The 16,891-nt window shown below is 46.2% G+C and overlaps 1 protein-coding gene across 1 annotated transcript; it reads left to right on the top strand.

Annotated features, from left to right (window-relative positions):
* The first annotated feature begins 11,661 nt into the window (after window positions 1-11,661).
* On the top strand, window positions 11,662-12,606 carry LOC125429502 (olfactory receptor 1L1-like). Its single transcript, XM_048490659.1, has one exon. The coding sequence runs from the start codon at window positions 11,662-11,664 to the stop codon at window positions 12,604-12,606; it is 945 nt and encodes a 314-aa protein (XP_048346616.1).
* Window positions 12,607-16,891: the final 4,285 nt, after the last annotated feature.

Genomic DNA, 16,891 nt, shown 5'->3' on the forward strand with positions numbered 1-16,891 from the left:
ACATGCAGAATAATGCACTTTCAAACTGCTTTCAGTGCTCTTTAAAGCTGTGCGGAATAGCAAAATCCACTTGCAAACAGTTGTGAAAGTGGTTTGAAAATGCATTATTTTGCGTGTTTGGAAGGGACCATAGAGTAACAATAGAAAGCAGGATCTGAGCTAAAGAGCTCAGATCCAGGACCCATATCCTTCAACCCAGCCCCCACCCCCAGTTTCGTCCCACACCAAATGTCCACTACAGTTTCTACAACACTTGCACTACAGAGCTTCAAAGAACCTGGGAACCTTTCGCATCTCTTTGTAGATGAGCTGGTGCCAGGAGATTGCCAGGAAGGGAAGAAGGAAACAGGAAAGCATTTACAGGAAAACATTTGCAATTCCCACATAGCAAGACATCTAGGTACTGACAGGCATGGTCCTGACATCCTATGCCAGTAAAGGCTTACTGAACTGAAAATTGTGGGGTTGCCACTGAAAAGGCCCTCTCCTAGATGCCCACCAGGCAAATTTATTTGATTGGTGGGACTGTCAGGAGGACCTTTCCCTGTGATCCGAATTATTGGCAGGAATGTATGGGAGATGACATCTACAATTTATCTATAATAAACTGTTTCCAGACCCTTTTGTTTATTCATATAGCATGATTTGAACATCTAAAACATCAAATGCTGGAATGAGATGGAGCAACACCAGCAGCGCTGAACCACCTCTATCCAAGTGGAGCCGGAGTTTGTCCACCACTGCGACCAGTATCGTCTCGGTCCCATGGTCAGCACAGAAACCATATTGGAAAGGATCCAATGCATTTTCATCATACAGGAACTGCTGGAGCTGATCCACCACTGCTCGCACAATTACCTTACCCAGAAACGATAGGTTCGAAACTGGGCGGTAATTGGCTGGATCCATAGGATCTAACTGCAGTCCTATTAGGAGAGGATGGACAACTGCCTCTTTAAGCCAACCCAATTATTAAGGATAATGCCTACATTTATATACAGACTAGCTGGGCCCGGCCATGCGTTGCTGTGGCTTATTGTGGTGAAATGGGAAAGGAACAGTAGCAGCAAATCAATTGCAGAGGCCAGCAGTACGTGCTCATGCAAACATGCAGCCTGATACTGTGCGATGTCATTGATGTGTGTGCCTGCTTTCCTTGGGGGGGGATGGAAAGGAACCCCTCCCACACATCTAGGCTGACTGGTCATGATCCTTTACCTGGGAGTAAGTTTGGTTGGTGGCAATGGGTGTCATTTCCGAGGAAACCCTCCAAGAGGCGCGACGCAGCCATTCAAAGTATGTCACTGTTGCTGTACTGAGCTTACTCCTGAGTAATGCGTGCCTGGTTTTCTTAACTGTAACTGCAGTATTCAGGGAATCTAGGGTGCCTGGCCCCGCCCTCCCATCCCTTGCATGTCGCCGCTCGCTCTCTTCCCTCCCTCACTTCTCTTCCCTTGCATGCCACCCCTCCTCCTCCCTCCCTCCCTTCCCTTTCCCTCCACTTTGGTGGGAAGTGGTGGGTGGGTCATATCAAGATGCTGGGCCCCCTGCCTCCCCTCTCTTGCATGCCACCCCTCACTCTCTCCCCTCTCTCACTTCTCTTCCCTTGCATGCCTCCCCCTTCGTCCCTTTCCTCTCCCTCCCTCTCTTCCCTTGCATGCCACCCCTCCCTCTCCCTCCCTTCCCTCTTCCTCATGTGTATGTGGGTGTATGTGTTTCACTTCCACTCGAGTTACTGCCTATGTACTGTTTTCACTGCTCATATCTGGCCATCTGAGTGAACATTCTAAGCTGCACAAACATTCTAAGGGTGACAGTTACACACAGGCAGCTGCATGTCCTTCCCCATGGAGCACCAGGAAAAAGGCGTTTTACCTGGGCCAGGTGTGAAATTTCAGGTATGTGAACATCTAAAAGCACTCTCACCTGGCTGACTATAGTGGCTGGGAATTTTCAGAGGAATTGGCCCAGCAGTTACTGAGTTATACTACCACTAACAAATACACGGTTAGCTTTTTATATATAGAGATATTAGAATAGTTGCACTTAAAATTAAATAATACTTTAGGTTTTAGAATAAGACTCCCCTTTTTCTTTAAATTCATGTGCAGGCCTCCTCTTTACAAAATTGATTTTAAGATTTTATTTTGTTTATCAAACTGCAGCTTAGTAGGTAAAACATTGTGTCTCAGCAACATAAATCATCTCAATTTTGGAACATCCAAATGTCTAGCATATGCTGCCAGTTTTAATTCAGCCAAAGTAATGGGGTCAAAGAGAAATGATTTAATTCTGTTCTTATCATGGGTTTTCTCTACAATCCACACTCTTTCTTTGACTACTCTTAGTGCTTGCTTTTGCCCCAACACTATCAGGGGCTGATTCCGCATGGGCCAAAAACAGCAGTGTGAAAACAGTGTGAAAATGGTGTAAAAGGGTTTAAAACAGTGTAAAAGGATTTATACTGTTTTCACACCGTTTTCAAACCGCTGTTTTTGGCCGTGCGGAATCAGCCAGGGATTCACTGCAAAATCCATACGTTCTCCATTTAAACTCCCCTTTTTTGCTCCAAGGTGAAATAAACTGGTCCTTACAGATTGCATATATAAGACCTTTAGTTGGATCAAACAGTCCGAGCCGATATTGGAAAGCTGTCAACCATAGCTTAGCTTCAACTGAGGTTAACCCTGCATCAAGCCCAATCGCTGCATTTGAAATGTAAGGCAGAGCTTGAAAGATCAATCAAGAATTTTTTGCCTGCACTCTTTCAATGTTTTGAATACTGCAACCCACACAAAATAAAGTTCCATATATCAATTGCACTAGTGATTTTGCTTTATACAGCCTTAGGGACACGCCAATATTCCTGGCTCCTTTTCTCCAGTAAAATTTTTTAAAAAATAGATAATAAACAGAGTAAGGCATTCTGTGGTGGGAATCTATTGGCTAATGCCTGTAGCGTCATCAACATACCCTCCTCCTTCCAAACTCCTGTACAATCTTTCAGTTTTCAAAATGAATTTATTTTTATTGGTGGCCCCTATAAAAGTGTATTGGCAATTTTAAAAGCGGAGACAGGCTACCTAGCAGATAAGCAAAGGACTAAGAATAAGGACTGAAAACCCACTCTAGGAATCAGCTCAGTGATCCCCAGTTAAGCTATGGCTCATTCCGCACATGCAGAATAATGCACTTTCAAACTGCTTTCAGTGCTCTTTGAAGCTGTGCAGAATAGCAAAATCCACTTGCAAACAGTTGTGAAAGTGGTTTGAAAACGCATTATTTTACGTGTGCGGAAGGGGCCTATGTTTTTCAGAATGGGGTCTTAATGAACATGGCCACTACTTGATTCCTTCTTAAAAACTCATTTTTGTATTCTGCAGCACAACAGTGGCTTAGATTTCATAAACGGTATTTCTTGACTTTTTTTTTCTGATAGGCAGCTCATAATGCCACAACAGAATCAGACAAAGTTCTCAGAGTTTTGGCTGTTCGGACTGTCCAATTTGCCGGAAATGCAACTGCTACTTCTCAGCCTATCCTCTGCCTTTAGCTCCTCAATCTGACCAGGAACACCATAATAGCTTGGGCTGCATAAAAGGATCCCCTTCTCCAAACCTTGATGTACCTCCTGCTGTGTGCCCTTGGGCCCTCAAGATCATTCCTTGCAGTGCAATCCAGACCGGGGGGGGGGGGGTTGCACGAAGATGGGGGCTTCAGGTGGCATGGAAAGGAAGGAAAGTTTAAATTCCTCCAATTGCCTGAATCAGGCTTACACCCCACTTTTGTGTGGCACAGGTCTGTAGAGCTCGTGGCCAGTGTTCCTGGGCTGGAATACCAGTGGATGCTGACAAGCATCAGCTCCATCCCAGGAACGCCCCACCCCTCCCTGTGCTGATATCTACTTGGATGTCAACATAGTTCTGCGGCAGCCCAGACTTCCAGGTTTGCCCATCACAGAACTGTGGGGTGGGGGGACACAGGTGATTTTGCACCTTCCACAGGTATGGGTTCCCCTTACACTAAGGTGACCAGATGGTCACCTTTGCAAATCGGGACGGGCAGTCGCACACGCGCGCACACACATGCACGCGCAGCCGCAGGAGCACACTGCTTTCTGGGGCGCTCCCATTTCCCGCCCTGTTACAGGGCGGGAAACGGGAGCACCCCTGAAGGCAGTGGGCTCCTGCAGCTGCGCGCTCCTGCGCACGCGGCCGCAGGAGCACGCCCTTCTGGGGCGCTCCTGTTTCCCGCCCTGTGACAGGGCAGGAAATGGGAGCGCCCCAGAAGGCCGTGCGCTCCTGCAGCCACGCGAGAGGCTGCCGCACTGCCTTGCACCCCAGAAGGCAGTGCGGCAGCCTTCCAAAACCCGGGACACTTGAAAAAACCCGCAGGACGCGGGACAAGTTGTTTCAAGGCGGGACTGTCCCGCCAAAAGCAGGACGTCTGGTCAGCCTACCTTACACCAGCAGAGAGGGCAAACATGTCGATGCAGCCCTTCACTGCTTCCACAGCACAATTGCTCTCCCCATGGACTGGGCTGTAAGTTTGTCAATACAGCAGTATCTGTTTCAGGTTTTAGATAGCCCTGGGCAGGCAGTGCCCAAAGGCCTCGTTCTCCTGCCACCAGTACCCCTTTATGCCTCCTTTTCTTTCCACCCACGGGCTCCCTACCTAACCGTGCATCCCCCCTCCCCCAAAAAGCTCCCAGTGTCCTTTTCCTGACAGCACTGGCTGGTGTTTACAGATGGTAGTGCAGCAGCTATGGCATTCAAGAATGTCACTGCTATAAATTACCTGTTTTTATTTGTTTGATTGTTTTATTTATATGCCACCCTTCCCCTTGTGTGCTCAGGGCAGCTTCCAACATTTAAAATACAGTCCACCTTAAAACCATAAATAACAAGTCAAATCTGTAAGGCTGAACACACTCAGACAAAGCTAACTTTAGAAAAGGAACTTTATTGATTTCTGTCGCCCTAACTACAGGGTGCTGGAACTGAGGATTCTTGTCCTCAGTTCCAGTATTTAAACTATTTTACAAGGACAGACAGCAACCAATCAACTCTTCCCCTCCTCCCAGCTCCTGGTCTCCCATTGGCTCTGAAGCTCTGGTGGAATGTAGCTTCTCGGTTTGTTTTCCCGCGCTTTTGGGGAAAAGGCGGGAACCAATGCATGCTTTTTTTTTTTATCAGAAGAAGAAGACTTTATTTACAGTCAATGACCAGATATATTACAAATCTCCAAAATATCTACAACAAAACAAGAATGCAGATCTCTCTCTCGCATTCCAGCACTATCCATCTATATATCATTATACTTTGTAGACACACCAAACAGCATAAAATTACTAGACAAAACAGAAATATCTAAGGGGGATGCCATATTCAGATCATCTTTTCTTTTTCATAACGAATAGACAGAATTTTGCTACGCTGCCATTTAGTAATGATTCTCCCTTCTTATCTTGGTAACTTAGTTTTTCACAACAAACTTTATCCAGAACTACATATGTCGTGGTAGTAAAGAATGTGACAGGCATTTTTTCCTTGCCTCCCTCATAAAGGGGAGACTTTAATAACATATGCTCTATAGTTTCTACAGAATTCAGAGAGCAAGAACATAACTTTGCAGCGTAAGGTATCTTTTGACATTTCCCTTCTAAGACAGCAGAAGGTAAATGTGCACTTCTTGCAAGAGTAAAAGCTCTCCTTAGATCTTTATTATCCAGATAAGTTAAATAAGGAGCAGGGGCAGTGATATATTTCTGTGTATAGTATAGAGGAAAATCTGAATATCTTGCCAGATCAGTGCATGTTGGGAGTTGCAGTCCTGACACAAATCCATATGGCAAATAAAATCAGGTTCCATTAAAATAACCCTGCCCATGTAAACAATAGAGGGGAGAAAGGGGAAGCCATTCAGATGGTACAACCGTAGCTTCCTTAACAGTAAGCCTTGATGGAATACCTCTGTCTTACAGGCCCTGTGGAACTTCATCAAGTGCACCTCTCCGTCCACACCCAGCCACACACTCTGAGCCTGACACACCTCACAGGATAAAAGGGAGGAAAGGAGGAGGATGTAAGCCGCCAAGGCTCCCTTTGGGGAGAAAGGTGGGGATAAATAAAAAAGTAAATAAATTCATGAATAAACACTGATGCAAAATCTTAAAACATACGGGCATATGTGTATGCCCCAAACCACATTTCCACCCAATAGACTTTCTCATCACTCTTTACCTCATTTTCCATCACATTCCCAGAAGAAAAGAATGAACTTTATTAGGGTTTTAAAAATATTATTATTATTATGAACAGGCAGTCAGGAGAGAGAGACGCCTTCTTGGCTGGTTCTCCTCGCCAAGGGAGATTGCCGCAGTCTGTTCACTGGGGAGTTTTCCCAAATAAATCCCATGTGTTTCCAAACTCCTTAAATACCCTAAACGTGCTAAACCTCTGGGCACACACCGCCCTGGATTTCAATCCAGATCTCTCCAGTGCCAGTCCAGTAGTGTAACCACTGCATCGCACTGATTTTCAACGCTAACCTGGCTGTCGCTGCGTTCTCTCTCTATGCAATACAAAACCTCTGACTCAAGATCTGAAGTTTCACAGACGTCTTAATTGTATTTCAAAGCAGGGGGAGAAGATCTGATATGCCCGAGCCCAAGATGTAGAACAGGTGAGGGCGGTGTCTATTTTTCAACAGAAATACAGCACGAATGTGGAGAAAAGTTGCTGCTTTCCTTCCCCTTCCCTTGCTCTAGTCTGCACCATGGTTTTGAAGTATATTTTCTCCCATGAAGCATTTTTAAATATAAAAGCACTGTTTTTAAGGGTCAGAAAAGTCTGTGTATTGTAATTGTGATATTGTATGTAGGATGTACGCTATTATGGGCCTTTTACAAGGGTAGATTATTTTAATTTGTAATAACTACATACAGGTATGCGCTTTTGATAATTAGTCGTTTTATATTTAGTGACCCCTTCAACAATTTACTGACCTTTTAGGTGCTTAATTCTAGTTTTGTAGGGTTACATATGTTCCCTTCTTTTGTTTGTGCAGTATATTTTCTGGCTCCAGGATCCAGTACTGGAAGCCAGCCAGCAAGATTCAGAGGAAAAAGTATGAATGCAAAAAAGTATGAACTCTAAGAACAAGGCAATGCACAAGGTTGACTTCTCCTGTTCCAAGTGCTCCATTTTTGTCCCAAAACAGATGAAAAGAAATCACTTACTTATGCACCTGAGCATCCCAGGGTAAGAGGAAATGGTCTTTTATGTGGTTGTTGTGGGTTTTCCAGACTGTGAGGCTGTGGTCTGGTAGATCTTGTTCCTAATGTGTCCGCTGCATCTGTGGCTGGGATCTTCAGAGCACCAAATTGTAACACTAAACACTCAACCCCTAATGGCAATTTAAATCAAAATCACATTGAGCATACAAAGCCCAACTTTGCCCAATGGATCTTCTTTGGGTAACATAGGCCCTTTCCCCACTCACTGTTTGCTGTGCACTACTCTTGCCAAGTAGCGCGGGGTCCAACTGCACTCCCCACTACAGGGGCGGCTACAATGCAGCCGCCCCGACTCTGCTGCTCTTGCGCCCCCTCAGCGTGGGTCATTCTGGCGCTGCTCAAAACTGCGCCTTTCAATGACCCCGCTCAGAGTGCGAGGCAGTGGGGAAGCCCGGGGAACATGACCCTCGCGCTAAAAAGGTCCTGGACCAGACGATACCAACGTCATTTTAAAAGTGGGGAAACGGCCATAAGGAGTTGGGGCCAGCAGATTTTCCATGTCTTTACCAGCTTCAGTTAAATGCTCAGCAGATTTGTCTTGCATGCTCTGCGTAATTGTTGAATATCACACAGAGCTCTCATTTCTGTTGGCAACACAAGTCAGCTGGATATCCTTGGATCACCAGCAGATTGTTCTTGAACTCCATTGGCAATATGGGGATATGCGATCACATAGGTATGATGGTCCCAGACTGCTCAAGGCCTGAACGGTTAATACCAGAATCTTGGAATTGATCTGGAATTCAACCATTAACCAGTGCAGTCAGTAGGGCACAGGTCTTATGTGCTCTTTTACCAGAATTCTGGTGAGTACTCTAGCCATGGCATTGTGGACCAATTGCAGTTGGTGTCCGCTGTGGGGAGAGGGAGGGAAGGAGTTTGTATGCCACCTTGATTCTCCTTACAGGAGAGAAAGGCGGGGTATAAATCCAAACTCTTCTTCCTCTTCTTCTGCAAGGAGAGACGTTGTCTTTTTTTCCCCTGCACAACAAAAATATAACATGTATTGTCGAAGGCTTCCACGGCCAGAATCACTGGGGTGCTGTGTGGTTTCCAGGCTGTATGGCCGTGTTCTAGCAGCATTCTCTCCTGACGTTTTGCCTCCATCTGTGACTGGCATCTTCAGAGGATCCTCTGAAGATGCCAGCCACAGATGCAAGCAAAACATCAGGAGAGAATGCTGCTAGAACACGGCCATACAGCCCGGAAACCACACAGCACCCCAGAAAAACAACATTTTGAGACAGGAAGTAAAAAGTTTCGTCTGAGGAGATTCACAACATTTTGTGTGTGTGGTGGGGGGGGGGTGATATCTTCAATGCTTTGAGTGCATGACCTATGAAGAACCACAGCATGAAGTGCTGAAGCCCTGAAACATCGAATCCACAGAGGGCCTTTCCCCACTTACCTTAAGCCCCGCGCTACTCTCCTCAAGTAGCGCGGGGTCCCCCGGCACTCCCCACGACAGGGGCAGCAACAGCGCAGCTGCCCCGACACTGCCACTGTCGCGCCCCCTCAGCGCGCGGCATCCCTGGCGCTCTTGTAAAGGGAACCTTTTGATGACACCGCGCAGAGCGCAGAGCGCTGGGTCGTGGGGACGCCCGGGCGTGCACCAGGGATGCCACACGCTGAGAGCAGTGCGCGGCATAGGGGGGATCCTGGAGAGTGGGGAAAGGCCCAAAGAAATCAGAATAAAATGGAAGAATCACAAAATGGCAGCCGGGAAACATTTTGAGGGGATGAGTGCAAATAAACAGGGGGACTTGAGGGAATTGAAAATGTTTTGCAAGTGCTTTGCAAACATTTTCAATGACTTGTGCTGAAATGGTCATTTAGAGATGTTTTATCATTTGCTTCCTCTACGGAGCAACCCTGGTGGTTTCTTGGTGGTCTCTCCTCCAAGTACTAACCAGAACTTACCTGCTTGGAGCTTCTAAGATCTGATGAGATTGAGCTAGCCTGGGCCGTCCATGTTAGGGATGAATATATCTGATGCTCATAAAAATAATATTTCTAAACTCTGCTTGTTTCCATGGACAAATCAACCTGTTAAATATCATAGGCTGATTCCGCATGGGCCAAAAACAGCAGTGTGAAAACAGTGTGAAAATGGTGTAAAAGGGTTTAAAACTGTGTAAAAGGGTTTATACTGTTTTCACACCGTTTTCACACCGCTGTTTTTGGCCCATTGCAGAATCAACCATAGGGTCTGGATTCAACAAAATATGAAATAATCACTGCAGCTTGATCATCATAATAAATGACTTCATGAGACCAAAAATTTTGGAGAACATGGCCTTGGATGGGTGCAACTGAGTGTGTTAAAATGAATATTATTCCAAAAAAATATTTCCCTATTCATTAATATACCTTTGGTTACAGCTTTTTTTTTCACATTGGGAAAAGGTAATAAGAGACTTTTTCCACTTATCTTAATTTTCTGTACTGTGCAGTCACACCAAATCCAGGCTCAAGGTGATTATAAGCTGTATAGAGATGAAATTTCAGATACTACAGAGCATCTGGCTAGCTAGCTAGCTAGCTAGCTAGCTAGCTAGCTATTTATTTATTTATTTATTTACTTACTTACTTACTTACTTACTTACTTACTTACTTACTTACTTACTTACTTACTTACTTACTTACTTACCGCCCTCCCCAAAGGCTCATTGCCTATTGATGAGCAGTGGGCATTTCTTTCAGTTTTTTTATATTAGACAAATACTTAATACTCTAATAGGAAAATATAGCAGTTTATGATCTGGAACCTTGTTTGAGGTGATAATCAGTATAGAGGGCCAGAGGAGTGTAGTGGTTAAAAGCAGGTGGACTCTAATACAGAGAACTGGGTTTGAGTCCCCTTTCCTCCACATGAGCATTGGAGTCTCATCCGGTGAACCAGATTTGTTTCCCCACTCCTACAATCCTGATGGATGACCTTGGGCTAGTCACAGTTCTCTCAGAATTCTCTCAGCCCCACCTACCTCACAGGGTGTCTGGTGCAGAGAGAGGAAAGGAAAGGAGTTTGTAAACCACCTTGAGTCTCCTTACCAGAGATAAAGGCAGGGTATAAACCCAACCTCTTCCTCTTCTAGTTAATATCCCCCAAATCTGTTGCAAATGTCTGTGCCCTTTTGCTTGAAAATACAGTCAGATATTTTAGTTACCATAATAGAATAGAATGAATGGAATAGAACTTTACAGATAAATTTCAGACCAGAGTAGAGGTAATGGCTAGTTATTATATAGCTTTTGCCTAGAGTAGACTTGTGTCCACAAGGTTCATATTTTGAAAAATTGCAGAAACTTTATTATTATAAATCGTAGTTCTTAAATAGGAGGAATAGCTATGAGATTTTTTTTGTTGTTGATGACAATAGGACCATGTTAATCTTTTTATGTATATGGACAAGCTTATCAAGATGTATCACTTGATGAGCTGGGAAATTTTATTTATACACTATTTGCCATAGAAACATGCTGGGTGACCTTTGGCTAGTCACATATGCTTAGCATTTTTCCTGGTAAGTATTTGGATGGGAGAACTCCAGGGAATATCAGGGCTGTGACAGGAAGGCAGACAATGGCAAACCACCTTTGAATGTCTCTTGCCTTAAGTCAGCTGTGGCTTGACAGACAAAACCAAAAATACCCCTTATGTTTCGCAAAGTCAGTCTTATGTATTTCTCCGACAAAGAGATCTATATTTTGTATATATGCCTCTAATCAGTGGTTCTCAACCTTCCTAATGCCGCGACCCTTTAATACAGTTCCACATGTTGTGGTGACCCCCAACCCTAACATTTGTCCATTTTACAGATGGAGAACACTGATGCAGAGAGTCTTTGGCGACCCCTGTGAAAGGGTTGTTCGACCCCCAAAGGGGGCACGACCCCCAGGTTGAGAACCACTGCTCTAAATTAAAATGTAGGCATGTGAGCAAATTCTGAACCATGAGCAGCAGTGGCGTAGGAGGTTAAGAGCTCATGTATCTAATCTGGAGGAACCGGGTTTGATTCCCAGCTCTGCCACCTGAGCTGTGGAGGCTTATCTGGGGAATTCAGATTAGCCTGTGCACTCCCACACACACCAGCTGGGTGACCTTGGGCTAGTCACAGCTTCTCGGAGCTCTCTCAGCCTCACCTACCTCACAGGGTGTTTGTTGTGAGGGGGGAAGGGCAAGGAGATTGTAAGCCCCTTTGCGTCTCCTGCAGGAGAGAAAGGGGGGATATAAATCCAAACTCTTCTTCTTCTTCTTTACATGGCAAATATGTGTTTTTAACTATGTGCACTTCCATGGCAGATACATGGAGATCACCGATCAAAGGGCCATATGTTGAGAATAATGCCCCTGAACCCGGCCTATGGATACAAAAAATCAAACCAGTGCTACCGAATTCATCCTGCTGGGCATCTCTGACAGGCCAGAGCTGCGAATTCCGCTCTTTTTCCTCTTCCTGACCATGTACATTCTGACAGTGACAGGGAACCTTCTCACTGTGACGGCAATCCGGTCAGATGTCCGCCTTCTCCATAGTCCCATGTACTTCTTCCTCAGCTGCCTGTCTTTGGTGGATGTGTGCTTCACCTCAATCATCATTCCCACCATGCTACTGAGTTTACTTGGCGGAGAGGGCCAGGGAGGGACCATTTCTCACGCCAGTTGTCTTACGCAGATGTACTTCTTTTTGGCCTTGGGGAACACGGATAGCTACCTCTTGGGAGCCATGGCCATTGACCGTTACGTGGCGATCTGTAACCCTTTCCATTATGCCACAGTCATGAATCAGCGGCTATGCCTAGTACTGTTCTCAGTGTCTTGCTTGATCTCCCATCTTCACTCAGTCCTTCAGACCACGCTCGCTTCCTTCCTTGTCTTCTGTGCTTCCAACAAGATCCCCCATTTCTTCTGCGATATCCAGCCTTTACTGAAGCTCTCTTGCTCCGACACCAGCACTCAGGAACTGCTAGGGATGACTGAAACTTTAGCTGTTATCATGACCCCCTTCATGTGTATTGTTATCTCTTACACCTACATCCTCATTACTGTCATGAGGGTGCCTTCTGCCAAAGGAAAGCTCAAGGCATTCTCCACCTGCGGGTCTCACCTGACCGTTGTCACCCTCTTCTATGGAAGCATTACCTGGGTTTACTTCCGCCCCTTATCCAGTTATGCAGCTGTCAAAGATAGGGTGGCCGCCATCATGTACACGGTCATCACCCCAATGTTAAACCCTTTCATCTATAGCCTGAGGAACAGAGACATGCAAAATGCCCTCAAGAAGCTGGTAAGACGAAGGAAGAATTAGGAAAAGGGGACTGGGGCTAGGCCAAAAACAACAACAACAGTAGGGCATCTTGCCCTAAGCCTTTCCAAGCAGGATTGTTACCCAGAAAGCACCAGGCTGGCTTACCCAACTCCCAGCAGGAGGGACAGGGAGTACCAAGAGGCAAGAGGCTCAAGAAGTGTTCAATGGAAAATGTATTTAATCCAACAGCATCTCCTGTAGCAATGGTAGGGGATCAACGAACCGGCGAAAAGCAGGAGTTTTTATAGAAAAAGTGGGGGGGGGGGCTGTCTCCAGAAACAATCCAAACATTTAAACATTAGTACAGTCATTTGGCATTTTGATGGAAATGCTTAAGATTACAAGGTTTGTTTTATTGGCCAATTATCTAAACCAGTGATGGCGAGTCTTTTCGAGACCGAGTGCCCAAACTGCAACCCAAAACCCACTTATTTATCGCAAAGTGCCAACATGGCAGTTTAATCTGAAGATTGAGGCTTCAGTTTAGTAAAAACGGCTGGCTCTGAGGCGTGCATTACTCGGGAGTAAGCTTGGTGGTAGTCAATGGCTTTGCTTTGAAGCAACCATGCAACTCTTCCAATGGGTGAATCATGACCCTAGGAAGGTTTACTCAGAAGCAAGCCCCATTGCCAGCAACTGAGCTTACTCCCAGGTAAAGGATCACATTTTAGTTCTTCGTATGAAAATCAGTGGGGTTTAACAGCGCTTAACAGGGTTACATACACTGCTTCCCCAAAACTAGGTCTTAGGTTTAATGCTAAGAATTAAGCCCAGTGGCCCAGGCCAGCCTAGATAAAATTTGGAGCACTCTGTTTGCCCGTGCCCACAGAGAAGGCTCTGAGTGCCACCTCTGGCACCCGTGCCATAGGTTCGCCACCACTGATCTAAACATTCTGGTTCTTAACGATTGTCCCATTACAATCGATAAAGGTTTCTTGCCACACTTTACCATATCTCGAAAAGTTGATGTTCGTGGTGCTTGGAGTTGATAGTATTTGATTGCAGGGGCAAGGTGTGTCTTGCAGCCGTATTGAAAGCAGATAGGGTAGCTTGTCAATAGGCAGGAGTTCTTTCGTTTGACAAAAACATTCTATAAGTTATGTATACAGCTTTTAACAGGCAAGTAATATTACAAGTTTCACAATACCAATTCTCTTATTGTTTAAGAACAGAGATTCCAGTGCTGAAAGCATGGGCCTTATTGAACAAAAAAGAAACCATTTATGTTACAGCACATGTAACCTCTATCTGTGGGTTCTGTGGGGCAGAACTTGGATTGAGTTTGTGTAACCTCAGCTTGTGGGTCCTGTGGGGCAGAACTTGGAATGAGTTTGCAACAACAAATTTAAAAAAACCAAAATGCTTTACTTTCTTAACATATTAACATCAATCATCAACATTTAACATCACACTTCAAGGTCCTGTTCAGGTTGCATTTTCAAGTCCTTATATTTACAGTCTACTGATACTGCCAAGTCCAATTCTTCTTTGCAAGTGGGTTGGCTCCTGAAGACTCCAAGGGCTTGGTGAACAGGATTCAACATGATGAAGGTTTCCAGGAGAAACTCCCACCTCAATATAGTGTCGTAAAACCCCTTAACAGCGTGTTAAGGTATTTATACAAACCAAGGTCCGGTGTCTGGCAGTAGCCTTGTCTCCTCCAAACTATATGGAGCTCCGCAGCCTTCTGCTGCTTTGAATCTCCACCCCTTTCAGTCAAACTACCGCTGGTTACGTGGGGGTTACAATAATAATTCTGCTTTGCACATACCCCCTGGCTTTCAGAGACCCTTGGGGCAGACGGGGGAGGGGGGGTTCTTGGTACATTCCACTGAAGGCAGGTTATCTTTTCTGCAAGTCTGAGAGCCTTTGTCCTCCCGCGATTCTTTTGTTCTTGCATCCTGTGTGTCTGACAAATTGCTTGTCAGCATTTTGGTGAGGCAAGGAGTTTGAGCTGAATATGACTGTGGGATGAATCCTGGGACATGACTTGGGCCAAAGAAAAATATACTAGCAAAACCAGAAATTGGAGCAAAAATGCTTATGCGGTTACAGGATGAGAACTGCGGAAAATGGAGGAAGGTGTTTTCCTACCAATGTCCACAGAATCTATGCTTTGTTGCACCCTACTGTCCCAGTAGGAGGAATCACCTGTAAATCAGGTCCACCTAGGGCAGTGGTTCTCAACCTTCCTAATGCCGCGACCCTTTAATACAGTTCCTCAAGTCGCTAACTCCAAATCCCGCCACGATCCACTTTACAGATGGAAAACATCGATGCAGAGAGTTCCAGGCGATCCCGCAGCAGGGCGTCCTCCTGCTCTGACCTCCAAAGGGGGGGTCGACCCACCTGCTGAGAACTGCTGACCTAGGGTGAGGAACCTGATCTCCCTCTGGCCGTTTCCGCACGGCGTCAACGGGGGTTGGGTCGGCGCAGAAACAGCCGGGACAACGGCGCCACGGAGCACCGTCGCCCAGCTGACCCGGCGTGTCTCCGGCCGTCTGGCACATCGCCAAGGCCTGGAGACATGCCCCCGGCCCTGCACAACTGCTCCAGCGTCGCAGGGCAGGGGGGCGTATCCCCAGGCCTCGGTGACGCACCGGATGGCCGGGTACAAGGTAAGTGCAGGGGGGGAGGGGTGGAAGGCGCCTTGGAGCCGCTGTTCATACGGCTCCAAGCAGCCATTTTCCGGAAACCTCGCTCCCCAAGCGAGGCTGGAAAACTGCAGCTTCGCACCGGTTGGGCGGCGCGAGGGCGGCGCGGCTGCAAAGCAGCTGCGCCCCCTGTGCAAATGGCTCCTTGGGGACGGGGTTTTGGCCGTCCCCAGGGCGCCATTAACCGCCCGTGCAGAAAGGGCCTCTCTTACAACTGGTCTCCAAGTGTCTGAGATCAACTGGAGAAAATGGCCACTTTGGAAGGTAGACTCTATGGAATTATACCCCACTGAAGTTTTTCCCCTCCTCAGATACGTTCCCTCGCAGGCTCCACCCCAAAATCTCCAGATATTTTCCTACCCAGACTTAGCAACCCTCCCCCTCCCCTCTGAGAAACACCTATCAGTAGAGGAAGTCAAGAATCTCCAGCATGGTGGTGGAAAGGGCAGTCAATGGACAGCCCATTTATAGTGAATCCTTGGAGTTTTCAAGGCAAGAGAGAAACAAAATTGGTTTGCCATTGCCCGCCTCAGCATAGCAACACTGGACCTCTTTTGTGGTCTATCATTCAAATACTATCCAGGGCCAACCCTGCTCAGCTTCTGAGTTCTGACAAAGACAGGCTAGCCTGGGCCATCCAGTTCAGAGCACCCCCATCACAATCCCAGGTAGTTTGTTCCAAGTGGATCTCCTCACAATTTCCACATTGCTCTGCTTCCCTCTCCCCCTCACCCTCTGCAGTCTTCATACCTTTCTTTTGTCTGAATGCAGATTGTAAGTTCTGTGGGGGAGGGACCTCTTTGCATCTATAAAGAATGTACCTTCTTTTATTAATACAAAACAATATACATTCGGTCATTAATCCAGTTAACTTCCTTAATTAGCTGCATGACTTTAGTCCCAATAATTTTAGCTGAAACTGGCCCTACATACCCATATCAAGTTATGATGGCAGACAGGTCCACTTCTGCCTCCCTCAAAGTACTGCTGGTTGGACTTGATGGAATTTGAGGAGCATTGACTGAGCAGTTGGAGCAGAGAGAAGATGCAGAAGGAGTTTTGAGCTAGTGAGTGAAGAAGCATGACATACAAGCCAGTTGTGGAGAGGAAAGTCTGTAACTGAGAAGAATGGAAAGAAGAGGAGAGTTAGGTATCAAGAATTCAAACATTGAGAAACATTGCAATCCATGTACTCCAATGTTTGTTTGCTTATTATATTTTGGCCTGCCCGCAGAGATTAATGGACCTGGAGCAGTTCCAGGATGCTCTGCGGGAGACCCCACCCAATGGCACCTCCCTGGTAGAGATCTGGGATACCAGGCTCTATGAAGCCATTGAGGTGTCGCCCCAAGGCATCCTTTTTGCAGCGAAGCCAGACCGGCTCCTTGGTATACCAAGGAGTTGCAATGGATGAAGTAGGAGCTGAGATGACTAGAGCGAGTGTGGCAGCAGGCGGGCCCTTGACGGGGGGGTCAATACACTTATATCGGATGTTTATGAGATCCTATGTGGGAGCTGTGAAGGGTGCAAAGAGGTCTCATTTTACTTCCTCTATCACAGTAGCTAGCTCGTGCCTGGCACAATTGTTTAGTATAATTTGATCACTTATGACCTCTGCTATGGGTCCTAAA

Source organism: Sphaerodactylus townsendi, linkage group LG03 (assembly GCF_021028975.2).
Source record: "Sphaerodactylus townsendi isolate TG3544 linkage group LG03, MPM_Stown_v2.3, whole genome shotgun sequence".
Classification (NCBI taxonomy): Eukaryota; Metazoa; Chordata; class Lepidosauria; order Squamata; family Sphaerodactylidae; genus Sphaerodactylus; species Sphaerodactylus townsendi.

Coding starts and splice junctions, on each gene's coding strand:
- LOC125429502 (XM_048490659.1), top strand. CDS start 11,662: ATGGATACAAAAAATCAAACCAGTGCTACCGAATTCATCCTGCTGGGC.